At 34.8% G+C, this 27,457-nt stretch overlaps 1 protein-coding gene across 4 annotated transcripts in view; it reads left to right on the top strand.

The window, feature by feature from the left end:
* Window positions 1–27,457, top strand: part of MYOF (myoferlin) — a 64,049-nt gene that overhangs the window by 16,320 nt on the left and 20,272 nt on the right. For 3 of the 4 annotated variants that reach the window (XR_015773307.1, XM_014250427.2, XM_005520626.3), the window contains exons 7-31: window positions 1,929–2,089; window positions 2,588–2,716; window positions 4,197–4,259; window positions 4,372–4,422; window positions 5,966–5,996; window positions 6,454–6,569; window positions 7,715–7,841; window positions 8,176–8,279; window positions 9,234–9,302; window positions 9,418–9,461; window positions 9,862–9,944; window positions 11,860–11,898; window positions 13,542–13,666; window positions 14,129–14,245; window positions 14,950–15,127; window positions 15,958–16,082; window positions 16,568–16,674; window positions 18,974–19,166; window positions 20,200–20,355; window positions 21,332–21,463; window positions 22,774–22,937; window positions 24,644–24,758; window positions 24,878–24,983; window positions 25,962–26,104; window positions 26,408–26,581. Coding sequence is in view for 3 of the 4 variants with exons in the window: in XM_014250427.2 (XP_014105902.1) it covers window positions 1,929–2,089; window positions 2,588–2,716; window positions 4,197–4,259; window positions 4,372–4,422; window positions 5,966–5,996; window positions 6,454–6,569; window positions 7,715–7,841; window positions 8,176–8,279; window positions 9,234–9,302; window positions 9,418–9,461; window positions 9,862–9,944; window positions 11,860–11,898; window positions 13,542–13,666; window positions 14,129–14,245; window positions 14,950–15,127; window positions 15,958–16,082; window positions 16,568–16,674; window positions 18,974–19,166; window positions 20,200–20,355; window positions 21,332–21,463; window positions 22,774–22,937; window positions 24,644–24,758; window positions 24,878–24,983; window positions 25,962–26,104; window positions 26,408–26,581 (2,852 nt within the window). In the remaining variant the exon portion in view is untranslated. The remainder of the gene's footprint in view (window positions 1–1,928; window positions 2,090–2,587; window positions 2,717–4,196; window positions 4,260–4,371; window positions 4,423–5,965; window positions 5,997–6,453; window positions 6,570–7,714; window positions 7,842–8,175; window positions 8,280–9,233; window positions 9,303–9,417; window positions 9,462–9,861; window positions 9,945–11,859; window positions 11,899–13,541; window positions 13,667–14,128; window positions 14,246–14,949; window positions 15,128–15,957; window positions 16,083–16,567; window positions 16,675–18,973; window positions 19,167–20,199; window positions 20,356–21,331; window positions 21,464–22,773; window positions 22,938–24,643; window positions 24,759–24,877; window positions 24,984–25,961; window positions 26,105–26,407; window positions 26,582–27,457) is intronic. The other variant, XM_014250429.2, reaches the window with a different exon arrangement.

The raw sequence follows: 27,457 nt of genomic DNA on the forward strand, positions 1-27,457 counted from the left end.
TTTTAATATAATTTTCTCTATTTGCTTAAAAATTTTCAAAATGGCTTTTGTTTAGGAAAGAAAGGTTTTTGAATGTTCAAGTAAACAGTTATTATCAGTTATTATCAGTTATATCAGTTATTAACAGTGATTATCTGCTGCAATTCTAGGGCTGTCCAAAAAGCAGAGAAGTCCCATCTATTACTTTCAATGTGAGGGAACTTTGTGAAAAAAAATTACTGAATAATTAAAGGTCTTTTCCCTTTTAGAAAAATTAAGGTTTGGAAGAAACTGGTTTATATTAGGTTGATATTTGACTAGCTAATGAAATATTGTGATCAGTAGGGAATATTCTTTGGTCTCTCCATATATCATATTAACTAGGCTTTGGCTAAGAGCATTTTTGAGATCTGGTTTTCCAGACTCTTAAAATAGCTGTGAAATAACAAGCTTTTGCAGTACACTGGAAAATAATAAGCCTAATATCAAAGCTGTGTTTGTGCAGACAGAAAGAAGTTTAATAAATGTTTTGTGTTTGAGAAGTAAATCAGTTTGATCATTATTTGGTGATAGATAATAACATAAGAAGGAAAAAATTGAAATCGGGAGTCTTCTGGAGAGAAATTTTGATTGCACTGGGTTCTCTCAGAGGTGTTCTTGGAGAGTGGAAGGATAAGTAATATTAACACAAAAACTGTGTTAAATTCTGCACTTCAAAGTAATTTTATAGAAATGTGGACTTGAAGGCTAAAAATGCAAATTCATTTTTATGAGATTATTTTGATAGCTGTTAAAATGTTTTTGAATTGTAAGATATATAAATGGCAGATTTTTGGTACACAGCAACTGCATGAAAATTATTTCAGTGTGAATTACCTAACACACCTTAGTTAGTTATTATAAATACCAATTTCCCATGAAATGAAATCGCTTTTCCTGAGATAGCTATGAGTCAATTTCAGAAATGAAAAGTTAAGTGCTAGGGTATGTAATCATTTAGCTGCATGGATCCATTCAGTCAAATGCATTTTGAGAGATGTTAGAGAGGTGGGTGGAGCCTTCTGCTTGTAAAATCCATGGTATGTCAGTCTGGTTTTATACATTTCTTACAAGAACCATGGAGGACTTAATTGTACAAGGTGATAATCAGCTGTAATTTATGAAGTTAGTGTACATTCTGTTAATGCCAACCACCAGAGACACAGCTCATTCTTCCTCTAAATTTTACCATAGTCACTGTCCAGTTAAGAAAAGCTGGAAACACAAGGGAGTCACCGCTTTTGTGGTCTAGATATTTATGGATCCTATTTTGCAATACTGGAATCTCAGAGTAAGATTCAGTATTGTAGTGTCATGTGGCTGTAGAACTGTCTTCCACAAGGGTTTGCTGATTTCAGAACTGTCAAAGAGCCTTACTGAAAAACTTAATCCACAGTTAAATGTTGTGGAGAAGGATTACATCTTATTTTGGATGGCAGACCCTGAATGTATTAATGCATTCAAGATTCTGAACTAAAAAACAATGCTGTGCTATAGCCTAGTCTTGCTGATGGGAAACAGCAAGATTCATTAAACAGCAATGTTTATCCAACTGGAATAAAATTAATCCCTTGTGGTGTGGAATTGTGAACTAGTTGGGGGATGATGTCAGCTGAACTTTGCTACAATTGGTCAATTAAAAAAATGTATGGGAATTGTATTAGACACTCTGCATCCAGAAGAGAGACAGATCTAGAGTTAATTTGTTTAGGATATAAACTTGTTCTTAAGCAGGCTAAAACAACTAGCTTTCAAAAGGAGATGGAAGAATGTAGTTGGCAAAAAAATTGTTGATGTGAGCTAATAATAGAATTTTAGTGGAACTCTTGGATATCAGACTCTTACTCCTGTAACTTGAATAACAAGTTCTGCTATTTATTTATTAATTGCACTGTTTTTTGCTGTATGAGATGGAGAAGATGATGGAGGTTACGAGGATGGGTTGGATGGTGCAGTTGGTGGTATCACACCAACAATGCCAAGTGGCACAAAGGAAGCCCAGCTAGCTAAACGCATCACCAAAGGAAAGAAAACACGGAGAATCCTCTCTAACAAACCACAAGATTTTCAGGTAATAGGTTTGTTAAATCTTGTATGTTCCCTTTTTCTGCTAAGCATAATACTTCTTTTACATAGCCTGAGCATAATTTAATATCATCTTATCAAATGCACCACAGAGATAATTAGCCACTGCATTTGAAAGCCAGTATTTCAAAATTATTCCTTAAATGTTCCTGTTACTGAGATGTATGATTTTGTACAGTTCTGACTGAAACGGGGATGAACCTTATTTACTGTATGGTTGTATAGATTTCAGACTACTGTAGCAGCTTTAAAAAAAAATGGTAAAGGCAAGTGAAAAAGCTCTAGTGAAATAATTAACCCTAACTTGTCTTGTGAAATTATTTACTGTCATAATAAAGATTGCAAAGTCTGGTTCATATCTGTCAGCTACTTCAGGTGTTGGGTAACATTTTTGGTGGTGAAATAAGCAACTGTTTTGATCAGGATCACAGATAATATAGAGAATGAATTAGTACAAATATTTGATTTTTTTTTTTTTTTTCAGATTCGTGTTCGAATCATTGAAGGTCGTCAGTTGCCTGGAAATAACATAAAACCAGTAGTCAAAGTTCATGTTTGTGGTCAGACACACCGGACAAGAATAAAAAGAGGAAATAACCCATTTTTTGATGAAGTAAGTGGTGTGAGAACACACTAGCTGAAGTGTTGGGGCTATCAAATGTAGAGAAATAGTTCATACAGCTTTCATTATGATCAATTTCAAGAATTTTTATGATCAAGAATTTACTAATGTTTATGGGTAATTATGGCTAACATGCATTATGACATCCCTAGTCCTTTTCTTTATGTATTCACATCACTGAACACATCTCTGTCACTGACAGTCTTAGCAGATAAAACTGCCTAGAAGGAAGTCAAGCTTTGTATGAGACATATGGAACATTTTCTTTGGTGCAATTGGCCGTGTGACAGAATCACTTTGGATAGTATGTGTGCAGGTTATAAAAATTATAGAAAGATTAATTAGAAATCATTGTAGATCTTTGTGGTGTGTGCAGATGAGTGCTCAGAGCAATTCCATAGGACTGCCACAGAATCTGGAAATGTCACTGCCTTTCTACCCATGATTTGTAAAAGCACAACTAGATTTCTCTATCCAGACAGGGGGTCTGTATATCAAACACACTGAAATACAGGAGAGAATTCAAAGCCATCTAAGGGACACGAGAATGATCCCATGGCTGGAAGGCTAATGCTGCAAAATTAAAGTGTAATAGAGAAAATGCTGAGGGTAACTCTCATTGTCTGGGCATGTGTGGAAAATTCAGAAGCTTTTGGAACATGGCAGGCATGTTTAACACACAGAGACAAGACCAAGGAATTTACAAAACTTTGAAACTTGAACTAACCTGTAGGTAGCAGTCAAGATTTATGAAACCATGGGAAAAATAGGGAGGGCAGAAAGTTGATTGCACCTTTTATTGAAACAATTCCTTGGCAGTCTCAATATCCATAGTAGTCTAAAACTGGAATAGGAGGGACCAGGTTTACATACCCTTCCATTCTTTTTTTATAAAATACTGACTAGAATATAGCTGGGATCAAAGACCAAGCTTAGTGAGGCATGATCTGTTATGATAACAAACTAATATATAGTATATATATCTTCATGCTATCAAACTATCAGATTGATTACTATGGCCTTGAATTTCAAAAATTCAGATAATTACAACCACTATCACCACTAACTCTAAACAAGGGCTCTGAAAAACACAACAGAGATGGTTACACCAGGATTTAGTGCTGTGGCAAATGAACTTTACAGTTTCTGGAGTTGTTCCCTGAGAAAAATATGAAGTGCAGAGCAAGGAGCAAAGGGCAGTGCTGGAAGATGCAGCACAGTTATGCTGACAGTGTTAGTTCAAATGGAAGCTGTGACTGTCTTGCCTGTGGTGTACTGAGTCAACTTACTAATTTCTGGTTTTCATTCTGCACTAAATTACCACATAAAATGTCCAGCAAGGAAGCAAGGTAAAAGTACTGTATCAGGCATGCTTCACATGGCTCCTAAAATAATGCTTTTGCATTTTATGTTCAAGTAATTGTGTTTATCATTTTAAGACAGGGTTTTTTGTTTGTTTTTACCTTGACAGATATTTTTCTACAATGTCCACATGACTCCTTTAGAGCTGCTTGATGAAACAGTTAGCATTCGGGTAAGAAAAACCAGTGCATATTCACAAGGCTGCTGGATACCTGTAGCATCCTCTGGCCATTTCACCAGGTTGTTTAGGAACATTCCAGTTTCATGTTCCTCTGTCTTTTTAGGTGTATGATTCTCACTCTCTACGAGCAGACTGTCTAATGGGCGAATTTAAGGTGGGTATGAAGTAAGCTCCATATCTGGACTAAATTAAATAAAACTAGAGAAAAATTTTAAGTGCTAGTTTTAAATGTTTACATTTATACTTCTTTTTCATGGGGCCAAATAATTATCTGATGATGTCTTTCTTCTCAAGCTAGAAACCGTTTGCTCAAAGCACTAGTAAGCAGGTTTTTTTATTTGAGTAGAAGACTATTATTAAAGAAATTTGTGTGGTTTTTATACCAATTTCTCTAATTTGCATCCAGGTAACTCCTTCTTTTGTGGTCAGGTGATTATTTTATATGAGGTAGGGTTTGAAGAGATGATTTTATTAGATAGCTAATAGGCAGAATCGTGATATATATGGCGGTGTAAAGATACACATTTTCAAATTATGTGGAGACGTGTTCCTTTAGTCAGAAGTGAAGTAAAAACAATGGTGGAAAATTAACTTATTTAAAGTAGTTCCTGTGGTTCTGATGATATTAGTGAGATGGTCTTTATCTGGATTTGTTATGGTCAGCTTTGGGAAGTAGACATCTGCCTGCCAAGAATTCCCATGGCAATTGTAATGGCTACTGGGATCCACTGTTACTACACTTCCAGTATCAGTGCTGGCTGTCTTTTCTGCTTTTCTGCTTACTTATTTGGTACTGCATAAATTCAATAGGACCAGCTTTTTACAAAAATATGCAAAGAGGGAGGAGTGTTCTTTTCTAAATGAAACACTTTCTGCCACGAAGCTGGTTGTTTTTTCTTCTCACTGCTTATTTTCTTTGTGATTTCTGGTGATTCAGTCAGTGGTGTATTTCTCTGTGGAAGTTTGAATATTTGCTAAGCAGGTGACAGCACATCACTCAGCTGCTTTCTGTTCCTGCAGGCACACATTCCAACAGGAAACCACAAGCATAATTCTGTCTAGAAAAATCACCCTTTCAGACTGTACCTGCAAGGGATACTAGCCCCAACTGCCATGAGCAAACATACTTACATTCCTGAACATGTTTAAAGTCTGATACAATGAATGAGGCAATCTTGTCCAGATTTGACACACTGGGGAAAGAAACAGTCATATTCTTAATAAGAAAAAGGAAATTATTAATTTAAAAAACAAAAAAAAACAAGTCTCATTTCTGGACCTGAAGGATGAGATGTTGAGCAGGAAGAAGGAACAGAAGTGTTCTGAAAAGCCTGTGTGAACATAAAATAATGAGTGAGCATAAGGAATTCAAGAAGCAGTAAGCCAGCCCCATCTTGTGTCTCTGGTAAATGAAAAATCTAGGGATGCAAGAAAACAACAAAATAACTACATGTGGTATTTCTAACACATCTTTTTTTGCATTTTCTTTTTGGCTGCTCTATCCATTTGAAATCCCTCATTTTTCAGTGTAAGGCATTTTCTCTTTCTCCTAGTAATATTCTATGTATACTGTCTTTTCTTTGTGATAAGAGAACAATGTAGTATTGTCCATGAAAAACATGGGGGGAGTTGCCCAACCATTTTTCTGTCTTGGTATTTCTTCAGAAATTTCTTCTTCTTTTTGATCTTTATTTCAGATTGACATTGGCTATGTTTATGATGAGCCTGGTAAGTAATGGTTACTTCAGAACTTCTTGCCTTGAAACTGCAAGTTGAAACATTTCATTAAATTTCTAAAGTAAAAGAAGAAACTTAATGTAAAATTATTAAAGTTTGCTGCCTTAAGTATTAACTTCAATATATAACTCAACTTCAGTATATAACTCTTTTCAGTGAATTCACAATGAGGTACAAGCCCCTTTTATATCAAAGACTTAAAATTTGAAAAATAATGCAAAAAATGTTGGATAACTGTATCCCTGAATTAGTATGCCAAAACAGTTTAACACCAGATTTCTTGTTTTGGATGGCACTATTGAGACCTGTTTAGGACAGGATTATTTTGTTAAATAATTGAGGTAATTTACAATAAAGCATACTTTTGAAATAGCTCACTGCTTATATGATGTCTGGCATTTTTTAATGGATATTACTGGGGCCGATGATGATGTTTGTTTTATTTCAGGCCATGCAGTTATGAGAAAATGGCTTTTGCTGAGTGATCCTGAGGATACAAATTCAGGAGCCAAAGGCTATATGAAAGTCAGCATGTTTGTCCTGGGAACTGGGGATGAGCCACCAGTAAGTTTAATTAAAATGTTTTTCTTCCCCTCTCCATCCCCACTGATATTTATTTATTTGCGTTCCCCCAACACTTTTACTACTGTATAATTTGCTCTGTGAGCAGTATTTATAAGACAGAATTTACAAGTGGTTTCTGGGGCATCCTATACTAAGTGGCTAACTCAAAGCTTGTTTTGTTATTCTGCTCAGTTTAGCAACCTCTATGATTTGTGGATACTCCTTCACATACTGGAAGTAGAGATCTGTTAGCCTGGTTTTGCATGCAAGCTAATATGTAATTCTCCTTAGCATAGCTAAGCAGGCAGAGTAACACTGATACCAGTTCCAGGACTAAGTCAGGAATGTCTCCACTACCACAAAACATAGACAAGCCCATAGAGAAACCAGAGTGCTAGAAAGCTCCAAATTTTTCCTGATGAGGATCAGACCCCTCAATAATTACAAGTCAGGCACAAGTGATTTGATGTGGATAAAAGCAGTAGGTAGTTTTAACAATCCAACCTTCACTGTCTGCTGTTCTGTCAAGGTGAAAAACAGTGATTTTTTTCTAGAAATACTTTTCTTACCTGACCATTACCTGTATTTTAAGTTCTGCTTTTCTTCCTGTCTGATATTTTTTGCATATTGTTACTCCTTGGTTAAATGTAATGCCCAGAACCATGGCAGATTGCCTTTTAGTTTCTTATTAACTGTTCCTCTCTGCTATCCTTATGATTCTTGAAATCACAAGGATATGTGTAGTTATTAGTGGTGTGTTTATTTTTAAAGGAGGAAGCAGTAAGTTCTGGTAAGTTATATCAGACTTGTAAGCCTTTGCTAATTGTAGTAAATGCCTTCTCTTGAGACGAGTATGAAATTTGGATGAAGTTGGCATTGTACATGTGCCAAAGTCATCATTGTCTGATGGTGATGATTTTGAAAGTGTGATTATAGCGGGCTCCTCAGTACTTTGGAGATAAAACTGAAAGTAAAATAGTTTAGCCAGAATCAATTTTTTTGTGGCTTGATAATTTGATACAGTCTCATTTATCATGAAACTGACAACAGTCTTTAGCTAATCAACAGAAGTTTAGCTAATCACCTTAATCCTAATTCTGTACATTGCCTTGTCTTTTTTTGTCTGCAACTGTATCCCCCAACAGGTTGAAAAAAGGGAGAGAGATAATGAAAGTGATGATGTGGAGAGCAATCTTTTATTACCTGCTGGGATTGCACTTCGATGGGTCACTTTCCTTCTCAAGATCTACAGAGCCGAGGACATTCCACAGAGTATGTAGCTTCTCCCTACTTGTCCATTGGTGTTTGAATACCATTAGAAATAGTTACTTGTGGTAGCTGTTTAGAAGAGAATATAGGTGACTTTTTATCCCTTACTAGCATACTTTCTCACCTATATCTGTGCCAAATAGCAATGTCTTCAAATATATGTATCATGTTTTTCAAATACAGTGATGCCTTTAAATTCAGGAGCACATCAGAACTCTTATGATGTTTGAAAAAAATTTATATTCTTAAAATTGATCCTAAGCTAAAATTCTTAATTTTTTACCTGCAACACTTAATAATAATAATAACCTGAATTTAATCTTTGACACCTCTCCAGTGGATGATGCTTTTGCACAAACTGTCAAGGAAATATTTGGAGGAGAAGCAGACAAGAAAAACCTGGTAGATCCATTTGTAGAAGTTTCTTTTGCTGGGAAAAAGGTAATTTGGTAAATATCTGAACCTTTGTATTCTAACTGTAGTCCTGAGAACAGATTTCATATGCCAACATGAATGTTTAAGTTTACTGGAATTATGGAAATAAAAAAAATGAAAAAATAAAGTTAACTTTATTTAACTTCATAAACTTTTAAACTTTGTTAACTTTATTAACACTTTGTAAAATGACAGACTTCAAGGTACAATAGAAAGGGTGTAAAACTGATGACTAATGAAAGGAATGTATGACTAAAGGCTAGAACTGACATATGCCAGATTGCTCACCTACCAGTTGTTCCTGATTGCTTTTAGTAATTGGTGGTACAGATCTTTCTGGGCAGATTGACCACATTTGTTCATTTAAATAATAAAGTGTTCCTTAGAATGCCAAAGTTGATCTGGATCACAATTGCACAACCTATAAAATAACCTATAGTACAACAACCTGTAGTAAATTTTTCTACAACCAGTAGTGTGGATGATCTTTAGAAGACATGACTAGCAAATAATGCAGCCTCTACCCTACAAAATATTCTTCATCTATGCTAAAATCTGCATAAAGAAAGCTGGAATCAAGTTATTCCTTCATCTCGTTTCTCTGCTGTGATAAAAGCACGTTAATTGTAGCTTGTGGAAATAACAAGCTTTAATAATTTCATTTAGTCGTAGCTAGTGAAAACAAAAGGTAGCATAACCCAAATTCAAGTTTAAACACTGTTTCAATATTTTCTTTTCCTCCAAAAGTCATTAATGCTGCATAAGCAGATTACTCTAACAGTAGTTATCAGTGGAAAACTCATTGAGCATCAATGGCTCATTGCAGCATTAATTCAGGATTCAGTGACTACTATCCCTAATTTTTCCAATTGGATAGTGATGTGTCCTAAATCATAGCTAGTAAATGCTTTTGTTTGTTTTACCTTTGATGTCTTGTATATTTGGTTTCATTTTTGGCAGGTTTGCACAAATATAATTGAGAAAAATGCTAATCCAGAATGGAATCAAATTATTTATCTTCAAATCAAGGTCAGTTTTTTACCCTTGTTTCTGTAGAAAGCCTTTTTTTGGAACTCAGGGCATTGATATTAAAGAGGTAAAAAAAGTAATGAATTATTTTACTTTCATTGTTTTTTTATTTCAGTTTCCCTCGATGTGTGAGAAAATAAAACTTTCAGTTGTTGACTGGTGAGTTACGACTTTTAATCAAATTACTTGAGAAGCTAAATGATGATAAGCAGAGAAAAATCTGGTTCTATAGATGTCAGGTATTTTTACAGTGCCTGACAGTATTTAAGCAAGTGTTTAAGTACCTTTATGGTTTCTTTACAAGAGATCTGATTAGTGTAACAGATTATTTTAATTGTGTGCAGTGAGAATTGAACACTGTCACTGTTTAATGATAGTGTAAAAGTCAGGTGACTTCTTCATTGTCTACAGCCCACTTTTGTAACTTGCCATTACTGGTTTTGTTAGTAATACTGAAGCATTTTGGGTCATAGAAAATGTGTGTACTAGTAGCTTGCCACTTTGTGTGATGACCAGCATTATATTTAAATAAAATATTTATTTTTTTCTTTTTTTGTAGGGATCGACTTACAAAAAATGATGTAGTCGGAACAACATATTTAAGTCTTTCAAAAATTGCTTCTTCTGGAGGAGAGATTGAAGGTAATTGCTTGAGCAGTGTGTAACACACTATCTTCTCTTGTGTTACACAGAATGGGAAAGATCAGTGCTCTAAGAAAGTATATATTTATCTACAGCTTCTCAATTCTCTGGCAACAGGATTGTCTGTTCATGAAATTTTCAAAACAATTCTCCTAGAAAACATTCTATGGGACTTTTAAAAGCAAAGTATTAAAATTTTAACGATTAAACCACATCATCATGGAAATGGCAGTGATTCAATACTTAGTTTTCCATTATATTTATTTATATATATATATATATGTATATGTATGTATGTTAATGAACTAAGGACATTTGTGAGTACTTTCCCAAGTTCAGAAAATGATGTGATATCACAATCTACCATGTGTAAGATATGAAAATTTACTTAGATGTTTAATGAGAAATTTAATTTCAAGACAACCTGGAGTCACTGCTTCAGAACCACTTCTTCTTTGGACACTGGTAAACATGACTCCTTTTGCTACCTTAGAAGAGTATCTGTTCTGTCTCTGAGAAGAGAACCTAGAAGCTGTGGAATGTTCCTGAGTAGTTAGCCTAAAGGAACTATCTAGAACCACATACTCACTTCCTGGACACCACTAGGCTGCTTTCAGATGCAATATTCTAATATAATCTTGTGATTACTGATCATTTCTTTGTGATCTATATCTATAATCACCTCTTTATATAGCAAGATCTTTCATACAGTTGGGCAGGCTCCCAGGCTAGGATTCTGTGTTAATTTGCCAGAAAAATTGTTTTATCTTTTTAATAAACATAGTTTGGCATATTAGTTATCCATACATAATTGCAAAGCTCAACGTTAATCAGGCTTAACATGTATTTATCTGGCTGTCTATGCTATTTTCAAGGGCACTGTCTCAGAACCTTTTCACCATTGTCGCAATAAGAATCTAAATTAGTAATTTTCTCTCTTGTACTGATAATATGTATATGTCCTTGTCTGAGACAGACAAATTTGTCCTTAAGGTGGTGGCTATATCAGGTGTTTAAAAACGAAGTTAGTGGCTCCAATACTATAGTGACTCGAGGCAAGAATTGGATGGAACTGTATTTTCAGTCACATAAAAGCTTATAATGTAGTTCTCTTAGAAGGACTGCTGTTGAAGTAAGACTTCATGCAAACATTCTTTATATATATCCTATGCAAAGGCAGAAGCAAAAGGAAAGGGCAGTGGGAAAGCCAAGACAGAAGGGTTGGGCTGTTGGGGAAAATTCAGCTCTGGAGAGATCATTGTACTTCCCATATGAGTGTGTATCCTGAACTGCAGCTGAGTCACAGCACATTTACACTTCAAACACAGGCACTCAGTAACTGGGGAGATTGCTTTGGTTGCTCTCTCTACTGAGGTATTGACATTGGAATAGCCATTTCTGTTATCTTCTCTTTAGTGCTCTGCCTGAAGCCTGTTCTGGCTTCTAAAGGATTGTGAAACTGAACTAGCCTATAGTCCTCAGTAAATGTAAATGTAGATACCCTAAGGGGCCCTGAAATGTAATTTAAAATGTATTTTAAATGTAATTAATTGTAAATTCTAATTTAGAAATGTAAATTAGAAACCCTAATTTAGGGTTTCTAAAATGTCCTCAAGATTTTAAAAGTTGTTTTAAAAATAAATCTGTATTTTGTGTGGATGAGAATTGTACAAAGCTGAAAAATAAGTGCTAAAACAAGATATTTTGTCAGATACGTGCTGTTTTTATCCCCTTTGGAATTTGTAGAGGAAGAGTAATAACTTCACATATTAACCAGAAGCAAAATTCTAGCTGATACGATCTTTATTTTTTCTCAAGCTTTCAACTTTATTTTAAAAGATTGCTTTGTAATGTGAGTTTTTTTTTAAATGCTATTGTCACTTGTCATATAACTACTTCTTTTTCCATAATATAGATTTTTCATCTTCAGGAACAGGGGCTTCATCATATGAAGGTTTATATCTTCACCTGTTACTGATTTTCTGTTCCATTGCCCAAACTGAAAAGCATTGCCTAAGATACTCCATCAGCTTAAAAGTATTTTTAATAATTGTTTGTCTAAAAGATTTGACCATTGTGATTAAAGAGTATCAAACAAAACTAATTCTATAAACCAGTTTTGGCACTGGAATTGGTTTGAAAATATTTCTGTTTGGCTGATGCTTCAAGCTGTGTGTTAGAGATGAGCATGTAGTCGCTTCAATTGCAGAGTGCTAAGTCTAACAGTGGCTTGAAATTTTTAACTTAGCTATGGGATCACAGGCATATTTGCACCTGCAGAGCCCTGCAGAAGTAAATAACTGCTTAAAATAATTAGTGGCTGTTTTGCTTATGCTTAACAAGATATGTAAACAAAATGAGTTTTTCCATAACTGTCTAGGTTGACATCCAGGTTTGAAAGACTTTCTAGTAAATATTTAAGTAGTATGAAATAAATACAACTGAAATGAAGTTGAAAGGTAATCAACATTCATCCACATGGTACTTCATTTACTATCCTTCTTTCTTAATAAAGTAATGTTAAGTTAAAGGCTGAAATGATTTCTCAGAGTCACTTTCTATTATACATGATCATTAGTCTTCTAAAAGTAAACAATTGAATTTTAAATTTAAAAAAAAAACCCAGAAAATAAATTATTTTTATTCCAGTTTTGGGAGGTATTTTTTGTTGTCTATATGTTTTTAAATTTATATTCTGTTTAATTGATTGGTGTCAGTAAGTAGTGAATGCATTGATTTAACACATTTCTGTTTCTTAAACCTAGTCATACTGAGGTCTAGTGTGAGCAGTTTAGTCTTAGAATTTTTTAAAAATTGGATATTATTCCAATGATTTTTTTTTTTCATTCCAATTTTGAATTGTTTCTGATTCAGAGGTAAGGATGTGAAAGTATCCAAATGCAAATAAAGAACTGCAAATCTTTATTTTATATTGTGCAGGTTATACATGACTTTGTGTTGACAGGAAATTGCATCAAGACATCACTTTTATAATCCACTTGTGTCACTCAGCACTGGCAGAGTCACACAAGGCACAACCCTTTATTGTCACTGTTTTACCTCAGCCTTCTTCCCTGTGAGAAATAATTGCATCCCTCCCTGTGCTGCAGATCACTCCAGGCAAAGTTGACCTGTTTCTCATCTTTTTTTTCTGCTAGAGTGTGCATCTTTTGTGTGGCTGTTTAGTTGGATCATTGGCCTCACAGTGCATTTAAGTGATTGTAAATGTTTTACACAGTTTCATTTTCTTCTAGAAAACATGCTTTCTATTAGCATAAGAACATATTACCCATGCACATAAATTAAAACCATATATTTGGAGTGTGACATAAATTCTTATTCTGTGGGATTTTTGCTGCATGAAGCAGTATTTAGTGTAAATGTTGTACAGTGAAGAAAGAAGTTAGGTACAAGTACAGTCAGTAGTATAATTACTTTAAATTCATATGGTATATCCAGAGAGTAAAGTGTTCTTATATTACTAATACCTAACTAATATCTAACATTTCTTCTAATGGATTTGATAGTCATGTTATTAGTTTCTTTCTGCCTCAGTATGGTAATTAACAAAGCTATCATGATAATGTCTTCTGTTAGTAAACTCTGGAGAAACTGAAGTTGGCTTTTTACCAACATTTGGGCCTTGTTACCTAAACTTTTATGGAAGTCCAAGAGAATACACTGGATTCCCAGACCCATATGATGAATTAAACTTTGGAAAGGTAAGTTTCTTTATTAATTGTTTTTCATAAAAGAATTAACCCAATTCTTTTTAATAAATTAATTTATTCATTTTAATGTGGTTATTTTACATTAAACACCTCTTTCTCTTTATTTTTGAATATTAGTTTATATTTATGATTAATAAGGAAGTATGACAGTATTTTCCATTCCTGTTTTTCTTTTAAAGATATTTTTGAAGGAGCAGCAATGATTTTGATGATTTTCACTAACTGTACCTTTGCATGCATTTGTATTTCTTCTTTCCTTGTTTGCATAAATATGTTTTTGACTTCTAGCATTAAGCCAACTGCTTTATTTTACTTGTTCCAATATGTACATCCATGCCTCTGCAGGAGTTTTGAGAACACTTCAGTGAAGCCAGAATCATGTACAGCTGAAAAAATATACACTTCTTTAGGGCAAATATATAAAGTTTGATTTGGTATGTGTCTGTGTTACAGGGAGAAGGAGTTGCTTATAGAGGGAGGATTCTGGTTGAACTATCTACAATATCTGAAAGCAAGCCTGTTAATAAAAAATTAGAAATGATTCCTAATGATGACTTACTGGTTGTCGAGGTAGGTCCTTGTTTTATTGTCACTGTTGGTAGTGGAGATGTGCCTTGGCTGGTTGTTTCTAGAGAGTGATCTAACTCACTAAAATCAGTACAACAAAGTGCAACCCCCAAGTTAAGAGAGATGGTTACTGGTGGCTGAGGAGTAGTAGCTACAAAAATGTCGTGCCCTTGTAGCAAGAAGTGTTAATCTGAAACATATTTTATAATATCAAATAGAATATATTATATGTGATATTGTATTATATTATAATATTTTATAATATTAATTACAATTGTAATTGTAAAATTACAGAAAATTTGTACATTATTTGGGCCAGCTCCCAGACAATGACTCTGTGTTAATTTGCCAGGAAAATTGTTTTATCTTTTTGTAGAATATTAGATAAATAGTAGAGTATTATATAAAAAATATATAATATATAGAGTATGTAATGTATAACATATAATATATACTATAGAGTATATAATGCATAATATTATTTTATATTATGTGATTTATTATATATTATATATAAGTTATATAATATAAAAACATAATATTTTATAATATCAAATGCAGTAATTTATTATACATGCTATATTTTTTGGTTTCTTCTCAGAAAATAGTGAAAATATTAGGGTTAATATTTCCATTTAGATATTGCTATTGTTTTCTATAATTGTGGATCCTGTTTTGAAATACAACTGAAAAGGTTGTTTTGGTAGAAGTACCAGCGCAGGAGGAAGTTCTGCTTGGCTGCTGTGTTCCATTCTGCCACCATGCTGCAAGACACGGGCGAGCCCATCCAGTTCGAGGTGAGCATTGGCAACTACGGCAACAAGTTTGACACCACCTGTAAACCTCTGGCATCAACGACCCAGTACAGCCGTGCTGTTTTTGATGGTAAGGATGCTCTGGTTTGGGGATGAAGTATTCTAAAATTGTCTTTTGGAAGTGCTGTTTATAGCTTTGGAATGTCAGCCCAAACTGCACTGAGCACCTCCTGAAAATGCGACAGAAAAGAGCGTGTGGCTCTTCACAGCTTTTGAGATGAAGTTACATTTATGGAATACGTGCTGCAAGGCCTGCTGAGGTTATCAATAAAATTTTGACAGAATTCAGTAAAATCTTTAGACCATGTGCTAGATATGCACAAGTTCTGCAAGGAAAAGAAATCAAGTTATTTTTGAGGTATCTAGAATTAAGTGGGGAAAACGCACTTTGAATATCCCAATTTGGAATAAAATAATAACATGTTTTTTAACCATACATCTCTCAGCCTAGAAAGAAACAAATTAGCTAGATCACAGGAAAATACATTTTGGCTATAGTTTGTTTATTAACTGCAAAGAATAGTTGTTGGTTTTTTTCCTGTGTATTAAATTAAATAATCAGACTCACTTCAGAAAATGATTATTTTAATATTTTATTTAAAAGAGAAAGTTATATTAATGTGCCATCTACATCACTATATTATGGGAAATAATATGTTAACAACTAATTTACTTTTTAAAATCTGTTGGATTTTGAAACAATTTGAAAAAATTTGAAGTGAGTGTTTACCATTCAGCAGATGCTATAGTGGCTTGAAAATACAAATCCTTTTGTGAATTTGGAGTAGCTTGTATGTCCTTAATGATTTGTAGTATATAAATTATATGAATGTAGCAAGAGTGTACAGTATGTATTCCTGGCATGAATTCTAAATCTTACATACAAATGTTTCACACCAGGTAATTATTATTACTACTTGCCATGGGCAAACACAAAGCCAGTTGTAACGCTGACTTCTTTTTGGGAGGACATAAGTCATAGATTAGACCCTGTGAATGTAATCCTATACATGGCTGAAAGACTGGTAAGACATTTAAAATCTTTCTTATTCTGATAGGATTTTAATTTTTATTCTTTTTCATTTAGAGGTGTAATCAAAAAGTGACATTTTGAGCAAATAATGGAGATTTTGTGATACCTCCTCTCCTTTTTTTCTTAGTCAAAAGTTGCTTAGTGTAACAAATGGCACTGTTAATCATAGGCCTGTATTTTAGCAAGGCTCAATACACTCCTTGAATCCACAGGGAATTCCCAAGGGAAGGAAGAGTCCTCAGTGTTGGTTAGGAGCATGTTAAGTCTGTGGGACTGTCATTTGCATGTTTTGTTAAATACAGTGGGGGAGAACATCAGAATAGCCCTGTTAAATACAAACTAAGTTTAAACATGAGTGTTTTTTTGGTTTGGCCTTTACACAGACAAATAAATAAGATCAGAATCTTGAAATTCCTACTGACCATAAACCACAATGGCAGTTTGTAAGTGCAAATTCTTTTCTTTTAAATTCCTCAGCAATCCAACTTAGCCACTTTAAAATCAGGAATGCAGGCTAAAGTGTCGGAAAACCGATTAGCTGAGATGTGGTTGAAACTGATTGACGAACTTACAGAAGATATAAGGTAAAAGAACTTTTTTATGTCTTATGTTATCATTCCAGGCCTGCTCAGAATCTTCATTATTGCCTCTGCTAAGTCAGAAAACAAATTCTGAGGACTATAAAACTGACTAATCCCATGAATTGACCTAAGGACTGAAATTCCAAAAGTGTCAGAAAGTAGTAAAACATCATGGATATTGCAAATCAAATAATCCATGTAGTTGTGTAATTCTCCATTATCTCAGGATAGTTTTATTACTGACAGTGATAAGACAAAACAGTACCTTGAAAAAAATCTGAGGGAGGACTGTTCTGAAAATAGCTATTAGGTCACTCTGTTGCCTTTCTTCCATCCACCCTTCTTTAGAATTCCTCATGTACCTTTGCTTTACCTGTGTTTCAATGTTATTTCTGAAACTTCTCCTGAAGAGGGAAGTCAAGTACTTTACTGGTAAGCCCAAAATGAAAAAGTCAAAAGGTATGCAGGGATTATGGGCCATAAAGATCATAATTTTGAATAAGCCTCTAGTCAATATGTCTGTATGTGTAGGGGTGTTCAGAGAAGGCAAAAGGGAGTCAGCATTTAGAGTTTTGAAAGAGAACAAATTCTAAATAGAGAGGAATGAATTGTAGAGAAAGAGACATTAAAAACGGGGCTATTGAGAGTGGGAGAGTAAACAAGTGGGTGATAAAGCAGCACAGGAAAAGGAAAGGGAAAATGACAGAACAGTTATTATCCATAAGAGGAAATAACAAAGAACATGAAATGAGAGACCAAATTCATCAAGTTGTAGAGCCAGTATAAAAGTAAGCAGAAGAAAAACAAACAGTGGAGATCAGTATATACTAGCAAAGAATTACATGATAGAAAGCTTACGCAAAAATATAAAGTAATAACTTCATAGAATGCTGTGATCTGAAAGAAAGCAGAGAGAAAGGACTGACAAACTTTAGGAAATTAAAATGTGAAGGGCAAACTATTGTCACATGGAGCCATCTAGCCAGTGTGGAAACTTCAGGTCAGTTCCTGACACGTTTCCACTGTTATTAATTCAGACCATTATTTTATAAAATATCATTCAACAATTATGGACCAATAGCACTTAGATAAACCACCAAATGAACTTCATGTTGCTCATGGGATATAATACTCTATTTGGGTTTTTTTCAGCAAACTCAAAAAACCTTCATCAAAGACATAGTTCCCGGTGTTGAATTCATAGAAGATTTTTCCTTGCTGTACTGTGGTTTAAATGAGTTAAGAGTTTGAGAAAATTTTCAGTTCACTACTTAAACCTAAAATGACGTGATTTTCTGAAGGTTCTGAAGGTTTCTGAAGGTTCTGATCTGGTGCATTTGATTCATGTCTAAGTAGCTCCCAGGGCAGACAGCCCTTGCATTCATATTAGTAGAATTAATGTAGTGGAAGGCACAATAGTCAGTATCAAGGTTTTACAGAATCAAAGCCCTTAGAAGTTCATAGCAAGTCATTAAATGTAGGTTAAAGAAGAGTTGGTCTTTTCAAACTAGGCAGCGTCTTTGGAAATCTTTGAAACTTTTTGTAAAATATCATATTAAAGAAATATTAATGAACTCTGCTAAAGGGATACATTGGTCATTGAAAAGCTGCCTTTTCCTCAAACCTCCTTTCATTTTTGTCACAGAATTGGACAGCACTCTCAGATACATGGTGTGATTTTTTGGGGTTATTCTCTGCAGAGGCAGGGCTCAGTGATCCTTGAGAGTCCCTCCTAACTCAAGATTCCACGATTTCTTGGTTCTATTGAATAGTTACTCTGCCCTCTGCTGACTCAGAAGTTCTGTGTCATAGATTTCTTTTAGAGTTCTTTGATGTTTTCTTGCCAGAGGGTTAGATAAATCTAGTCATAGCCACAAGCCATGTTTGTATATTGAGTTTCTGAGAATATACAGTTTCCAGTGAAGGAAAGAAACCTAATCTTGGTCTGAAGGCTCTGGTTTCAGTTTTGAGATGTATATTCTGAGACAATAATTCTTACTGTGAATATATAGAGAAATGGATTTCCCTTGGCTTGATTTGCAGCAATTACATTAAAGCAAACACCTCAAGGTGTTCTACCTTGGTGCTTGCTATGTAAGTACAGCCTTTCCCTTGCTTACTATAAATACCTTGTGAGGTGAAAATCTCTGCAGAAATAGATGCAATAGCACTTTTTCAGCGGTTTTCAATCACAGGAAATGATGGCACTCAATCCATTGCCACTGTTTGCATGTCTGCATTTAGAGTATAGCTAAATAAAATCCACTTAGATTATTAACCATAACAAATGTTCTCTTTTCAGTAAACCATTTCCCCTCATAGAAGGCAAATCTAATATTACAGTCCTTGACACTCAGATAGAAAAACTGCGCCTCAAGTCTCTCAAACAGATTGGAGAAGCAGCAGCGAGGATGAGAAGTGAAGCTACTGACGTGAAGGCCACTCTGACAGAAATTGAGGATTGGTTGGATAGATTACTGCAACTGAGTGAAGAGGTTAGTGCTTCACAGCACTGGTGATTGGCTTAGCAGTACTGGCTAGTTTAGCAATACCTGTCTAACACAAATGGGTGTAAAGTTCACTGCTGATCAAGCAATATCCACTCTCCATAGAATAGTAATTTTAGATGTTGTGAAGGTAAACATGTTCCCCTCTGTAACTGCAATTTACTTAAACAGAACTCATGTGTTAGCTGCTCTCACTGAGAATGTGTGTTGGGTAATTGATTATTGTAATTGGTAGAACAGAACCTACTCTGTTTAAATGACTATTCTGTCCTTTCTTTTCTTCCAAAGTTGCAAGTCACTTTTCTGGTTCAGGGACTGCAAGGGTATATGTTGGATTTCCACAGATTGCTAGTCATAGTAATCAGTTCTAACAGAGTTAAATCTCTTTCTGTGGATTTATTTTTTTTTAATTTTCAGCAATGTTTTATGTTTTCATCTTGGCTATCTCATAACTGGTTTTCACATTTTAGACATGGTTTTATTTTTAATTTGTTGCTTCTGATCTCTAGAGCTACTGATTAGAAAAAAAAAAAGAACAATTAATTGGGCAGACTTGCAGCTAGCTCACAAAGGTGGACACAGAACTCCAAAAAGGTCTTCTGCTAAAAGTCTTACAATGACATACCCTTAATGTGGAAGCATCACAAGCACTTTAATATGTAGCAGGTCTGTCCAAAGCACCAGCATATGGCATCCAGCCATTATCATCACCATAAGGGAATCGAGATACAAACTGTCTTTAGAAAAATTTACAAAATATGTAAGGATTGTTTTTTTTAATAAAACTTATTTTGCTTTCCAAAATTCCCAATGGTATCATCTATGTTTCTTTCAGTATATTGGCTTACTTGCAAAGCAAAACAATTCCCTCTATTATTCATAAGTATGTCATGATTCATGATTCTAAATGATAAATCCTTTGACATAATTCCTTATTTGTGTTTCTCTTTTCTAAACTCTAGATTAGTTCATTTTTCTATTAATTACTCTTAACTCTACTTTCCCCACCAATAATCCTCAGCCACAAAACAGTATGCCTGATGTAATCATATGGATGATCCGAGGGGAGAAAAGACTGGCCTATGCTCGTGTTCCTGCACACCAAGTGCTGTACTCCACAGCAAGCCCTGAATCATCTGGTAAATATTGTGGAAAGACCCAAACAATCTTCTTAAAGGTACTATTTTTTTTCTCCTTAAGAAATAATTAACTCCCTAAATTGAGATGCCATCTGACATGAGTGTGAGACATGCAAAAGGGCTATGAGCAATGAGGTGTCCAACTCAGGACAGATTAGAAGCCAACTGCATATAGTTACTTCAAAATATCAGAGAATTTTTAAGTTTATCATAAGCCAGTTAGAACCAGTATTGTCCCCTATCTAAGACCTTTCTAAAAGAGCTCAAAATTGTGATAGAACTTTTAAAGTGTTACTGGAGTTGGTATTTGGGGATTGGACATGAATTGAAACTTTCAGAGGGAATAATAAGTGTAAGTCTGAGAAGTTCCAAAAACCTATACAAAATTTTGGAAGGTTTTCTGTAAGCAATAAATCATGTCTACACCCAAAAGCTGTCTCTCTGAATTGAGTCTTACTCTTGAATGGGAATGTCTTTCTCCATCCAAGCTGGCATTGTGTTCAATTGAAATAAACCAGAAAGAAGCAATCTGACAGTAAAACAATAGCAATGACAGAGTTTGTCATTTTACTAGTAATTATATTCATAAATGCCTCAATGCAGACAAGACCGTATCTTCATGGTTTTATTCAAACCCCTATTGATTCGGCTTTACTGAACCATCCCTGCTCACCTCTGCTTTTCCAGTCTCCCAACAAGAAACTCAAATATCAACACTGAAGTTTTAAGTTATTGCCAAAACCTCATTGCTGAATGAAACTTGGGAGAGAATATACAGGAACAGGGATAATACTACTGTTAGTGTGTTTGGTTTTTACATGCCCTAGGCAGGTATCATTTAAAGAATGTTTTCGTCCTGAACTACTTATTACTGGCTTTTGAGAAAAAGCAGTACAGGAAGAGATAAATAAATATGTATTGTTACTTATATCTCTTTGTTATTATATATAATTTACTGAAAGCTATGATACCTGCATAACATAAGAAATAATAACATTTTTGTTTGTGTGCCAGTACCCACAGGACAAGACTAAAGATGTCAAAATGCCTGCAGAGTTGCGAATTAACATTTGGCTGGGCCTCAGTGCTGTTGAAAAGAAGTTTAATAGCTTTGCTGAGGGAACATTCAGTGTTTATGCAGAAATGGTATGTCCATCATTGCTTTCTTGCTTTAAACTTGGATGTGAGTGTTGGGAATTCATTCAATGCAATTCAACTCAATGCAGTTGGAGCTCTATTGAATTTCCTTGCATGCCAGACAGAGAGAGAGAAGTGTTTATTATAAGGAAACAAGTAGAACCCATTCAAGGCAATTAATAATCAAGTCCATTGTGCCTACCAGATGAACTTCAGCAGACCAGATTCTGAACTGGTTAGTCAGGTACAAATCTGGTTAACTCCAGTGATTTCAAATACGTTTATTTTAGATTTTTTTCAGTGTAATTAAGATTGAGATCTAAACTATTATGTTTTGGCATGTGAATAACCTATTTTTTTTTTAATTGCTTCTTCACTTCTACAAATTATACTTTAATATGAGTGGTTTTGCTTAATAATGGTTCTTTTGTAGCAGTGGAAAATTTACCATTGCTGACAAAATGCTGTAATATGATAACATTTCAATGAGAAGAGTTAACAAATTCCAAGTACAAATGCTTGAAATAGTCCCACAGCATATAATAGAGGTTTTGAATGGTAACGGTAGTAGGTGTGTTTTATATGCCACATCACCTAATGTGATCAGTAAAAGTATCAGTCAAATAGCTAATGAAAATACATTTTTACAGTGATGTCACTGTTGCACCTATGCTTAAATATTTGGTAGTGCTATACTAAGTCACTTAAAGCAATGGGTGTCCAAAGCCGTTATTTAAGTATACAGTTTAAGAGACTATTGAATGTCTCATTTGTTGGTCTTCAACAATCCAACAGCTTTACAGGAATAAGGGCAGAAAACTCAAGACCACCATAAACTACAAATAATCCCAGGAGGGGAAATAGACTGGGCTGACATCAAACTCACACCCCTGGTAGCTACTATGATTAGCTTTTGATTCAGTCTGACACATTACAAAAGTGAAGATTTTAAATAGGAGGAGATTTGAGATGGAAAAGAATGACAGAATAATGCTTTTAGGGAAGAGGAGGAACTTCTTTGAGTAATGTAACCAAATTTTATTTAACAGAGCTTTAATTCTGAGAAAATTTTACTGTAATTGTAGTTGTAGTTGTAGGGAGGCATTACATTAAGATTGTTTATCAGGCAACACAGAAGAAAATAAAAGAAAGAAATTGATGATGACATTGCAGAGTAATGTGGAAAGGGAGTACTTAATTTCAGTGGAAGTAAATTTATAGTAAAGAGTTTCAGTGATAGTCACATAATTTTTTTTTTCTCCCAAAAGCTGTTTATTATTCCTAAATAATAATGGGATTTTTGCTTTCTTCCCACACAGTATGAAAATCAAGCTCTCCTTTTTGGAAAGTGGGGTACCTCAGGACTTGTTGGTCGCCACAAGTTTTCTGATGTTACAGGAAAAATCAAACTGAAAAGAGAGTACTTTCTACCCCCAAAGGGCTGGGACTGGGAAGGAGAATGGATGGTTGATCCTGAAAGAAGGTCAGATTTTTTTTAATTTTATGCAGGTAGGAATAAAGGCATTTGTGGTGTTGAGTAAAAGCTTCTCTCTGTTTTCTTGGATGAGAAAGGGATTTTAAGCTGAATATTCCAGCACCGCAAAAACCAGCCAAGAGTCAAAGCTAGTTAATAGTGCTAAAATTAACATTACCTTTTTCAAAAGTATAACAAAACAGGCAACAGAAAGAAAACATCCATTTCTAAGAACTAGCTTATGGTTTTTGCAGTCCCCATGTTACGATGGCTAGATTGCTTATATTCTCTGGGTCTCAGTGCTTCACCTTTTTAAAAGGGATAATACTAGCATGTCATGCCTCAGAAGCTACTATGAGGCTTACACATGTCTGTGTGAGATCCACAGATCCTGCTGTGATGGTTTCAGAGAAGACCCTTGGATTGGTGGATCTTCCCTGGATAGAAACTTAACTCTGGCATCCAGTACAAACCTGCAGTTCATGCTGCAGCAACACCATTACAGCATTTGCATGGGCATTCACTAGCACTGGATGGTTTTTTGTGTTTATTTCATTAAATGGTGAAAAGTTCCATTGCTAAACTACTGATACAGGTTATTTCTCAAACTGGCTGAAGGCAGGCATTGTTTTCAGCAGAAGGTTGTGGTGCCATGTGGCAGCTCCTCCCCTGGCAGACAAAATTCATGAAGTGTCAGTCCTTGCTCAGCTCTGACAGGTTCACTCTTGCTCTGCCGGAGGTTTTCAGTTCTGGAGTTGTGCCAGTCCAACTGTGTTGCCACACTTTAAAACAGACTGGAAACATTATTTGTTTCATAAACAAAAATCAGTATGAGAATCAGACTGTTTTCTTTCTTCCCAGAAGAAAATATTTTGTCCATTTTAAATTCTTGTGTTCTGATGGTGAAAAAGATACAGAACTGTTGCTATAGAAAAACTGTGTGAGAAAAATATGCGCTATTATTTGATCCATTTTAAAATTTTCTCAGTTATAGGTATGAATGGATGAGGTTTCGTTTATATTAAATCAGTAGTTTTTATGAATTACATGACATGAAGATAATGCATCAGATCCTGTTGAAATGCATATTTCTGCCATGCATCTGCTTCCACTGGGAGATGATCTGTGGCTCAATTTGGCCAGCAAATGGCAGTGTGGAACACACTTTGGTGCCTTCTGAACCACAGGGAACCACCAAGGGATAGCAAAAGGCTTTTATCTTATTTAATGTGCTCCTATTTCTTTTACTTGCAAATTAGAAAAATATTAGCCAACTGATTGCTTGCCTTGTCAACATAACTGGAAACATATGTCATGTCGAACTGGAAACAAAATGTCAGCAAATGGAAATAAAATTAAGTACATTGTCAAATTTTAGTGTATTCATAGATGCATGTGCTTTAGAGATGCATGTAATTCATACACAGTCTGTGTCCCCTATACTAAAATTAGTGGTATTTTTTTCCAAGAGAATGCATTGAAAGCAGATCCTGAATAAAACAGCAGTTAAACATTGTTGCTAGTCACTCATATTTATGAGTAATGTTCCTCCTATTGCTTACTACTACTGGAGTTTCTTCAGTGTTTTCCTCTAAGTTTCCTTTGTGTAGCTGGACAATCCAGAATACCCCATGTGTGCACATCCTGTACTATGTTTCTATATGTTTTCTGTGGTGAACTAAGTATTTATTACTGTATTTTATTTTGATGTGCAGTCTATTGACTGAAGCTGATGCTGGTCATACTGAGTTTACTGATGAAGTGTATGAAAATGAGAGTCGCTATCCTGGAGGGGAATGGAAAGCAGCTGAGGAAAGTTTCACAGATGTGGTGAGAGTTAAATTTTTCAATGGATAAGTAAATGTTTAAGAGAAGGAGTACTATGTTTTGCTACACAGTGTATTTACCCTACTAATGCAGAAAACTGTTGTATCTCCCTTATATAAAAGAATGGAGAAAAAGCCCCACCTCCACGTGAATTCACATGTCCTTTTGGATGGGTGTGGGAAGATGATGCTTGGAAATCCGACTTAAATCGAGCAGTGGATGAACATGGTAAGATTTACTGTTTATCTGCTGATATTAGGACAATCTGCTGTAATTCATAATGAAGGAGGACACATGTCAAAACTGTAGCAACGTTCTGGGTGTGATATTGGCTGCCCTATGGAAAAATACCAAGGAAATATTTGGATAAAGCTGCTTAAGGAATCAGATAATACGACATTGAGAAAGTGTTCACTGTCTGCATCTGTTTCTATTTCCATTTTAATGGTTTAGTAGCAGCAATTGAGGGGTTTTTAGAGAAGTTAGAAACCTGAGACCTGAAACCTCTGTAATTGCACCAAGAATATATGATAAGAAATTTTTGTTTTGTTCTAAACAAAACAAAAACTCTCAAATAGTTACTGCTTCTAAATAAAAAAAATAGCTAGCTATTAGAGTAGAAAAAAAACCTTATATTTATCTAGAGTACTGACACGTGTCTTAATTAGAATTTCTGGTAAGAGTCTGCAGTAAGTTTTATATGAGATTAATTTAAATTAAATTCTGAGTCTTAGATGCTCGGCAACTGAATTATACATAGACCAAAAATACAGTAACAGGCTTATCAGTTCTTAAAGTTTTATTATCAGAGTTCATGTGAACTCTGATCAATGAAAAGCTGCTGGAGTCACAAGAGTGCACAGAACATTCGACTCTTGTTTAAAATTAAGGGTTAGATTTTCCTGCAGTGGTGAAAATGTGATATCAGCATCTGAGGAAACAAAAATGGAAAGAAAAGAGCTTGAAATTTATTGTATCTATTTTAATGTTGAGATTTTTATTGTCACATATATTACTACACAGCATCATTATAAAACGTCATCAGTGGCCCCCTGACTATTGGGCTGCAAGAGTCTGCAGTGCTGAATAGTCTTGTGTGATAAAGCTTCACTGACTGTAGGTACAGTCACTCTACTCCCCATGTTTTTCTTCTTTGTATCTTGCTTGTATTTCTGAAAATATAACAACTCATCAATTCTGTTTTAGGGTGGGAATATGGAATTACTATTCCTCCAGACACTAAACCCAAGTCATGGGTTGCTGCAGAGAAAATGTACCACACACATCGACGGCGAAGATTGGTGCGGAAACGTAGGAGGGAACTGTCTGAAGGAGTGACAGCAGGAAGGGTAAGTAAAGAGAGATCCAGTCAGGGACCTGCACATTGCAACAGTTTGAGGTTTTTGGTTTTTGGTTTTTGTTTTTTTAAATCTGCATGAGATTACTCATTACCTGAATGAAGAAAAAAATGTAATACCAACCAAAAAAAATTTAGAACAACCTTTTATGTTTTCATTATATTCCCTTTTTTTATCTTTTTGTACATTGATGTTTCTAGCTTTGGTTTTTGAAGAGGTTTATAAGGGAGCCTGCCAGAGGAAACACTGCTCTTTTTCACTACACTGTGGATAACAGCAATTTATATCTTCAAGGGAAGGTCATCATATGAAGATCAAGAGGGATGGGAATATGCTTCCTTGATTGGCTGGAAATTCCACTGGGAGCAACGCAGCTCTGATACTTTCCGTCGAAGACGATGGAGACGAAAAATGGCTCCCTCAGAGACACATGGTGCTGCAGCTATCTTTAAACTTGAAGGTGCTTTGGTAAGGGACACTGTGAAAAACATCTTTCAAAGGTCAACCTGTTAATTTGCAGTAAATAAGCAAATATATCAGACATTCTAGCCCCTGAATTGTTAAACTAGTATATAATTGAGAAGCTAATACAGTGTACATTGTTTAAATCATTTAGGTGGAAAGGGCCATTAAAGTTGGGGTAGAGATTCTTGTATTATTACTTATTTTTTATATTTTTATTACATATGCAGTATTATAGATCACATTGTATATTATTTGTTTTCTATTTTTAAATATTATTTATTACTTTATTTTCCAATTATTTTTATTTTTGTATTATCAGAGGTTTAGCTCAAAAGGCTAGATTACTAGATGAGCCTCCTGAAAGTAAAGTGAAAAGATAGCTCAAGATTTTCATGCATGTAATTTATATTTGTTATGTTTTAACATCAGCACAAAAGACAACAGGCTTGGAAAAAGCTGCCCCGATGAATATTTGTTTGTATAAACAACCAAACACAAGAGAAGATAGTAAAAAAAAAAAACACAAGAAAAGAAAACAAAATGTTGGAGAAACCAGAATTTCATATGACACAGACAGATGAGCAGGATGCAGTTATTCCTCAAGTTTGGAGGTTAACACAGCTTCACAAATAACCAGTATTTACCAAAATACAAACTGTAGCAAGTCATGTGAGAAGGCTCCTTTGATTTTACAAAATATATAATAATTCAGAGTGTATAGCATTAACAAAACTTTGCACTTTTTTCTCGGTTTGTTTCTCTTTTTTGCATCAAATCTTTTTACAAAGGATTCTCTGATAGAATTTTCTTTCTCCAGTTAATCTGGTTGCTCTGAGTTCAATAATTCCTATTTTGGTTTCACTAACTGCTATAATTCCT

This window comes from Pseudopodoces humilis, chromosome 9 (assembly GCF_049639895.1).
Source record: "Pseudopodoces humilis isolate 2021_Gansu_Grassland_sample_001 chromosome 9, ASM4963989v1, whole genome shotgun sequence".
Taxonomy (NCBI): domain Eukaryota; kingdom Metazoa; phylum Chordata; class Aves; order Passeriformes; family Paridae; genus Pseudopodoces; species Pseudopodoces humilis.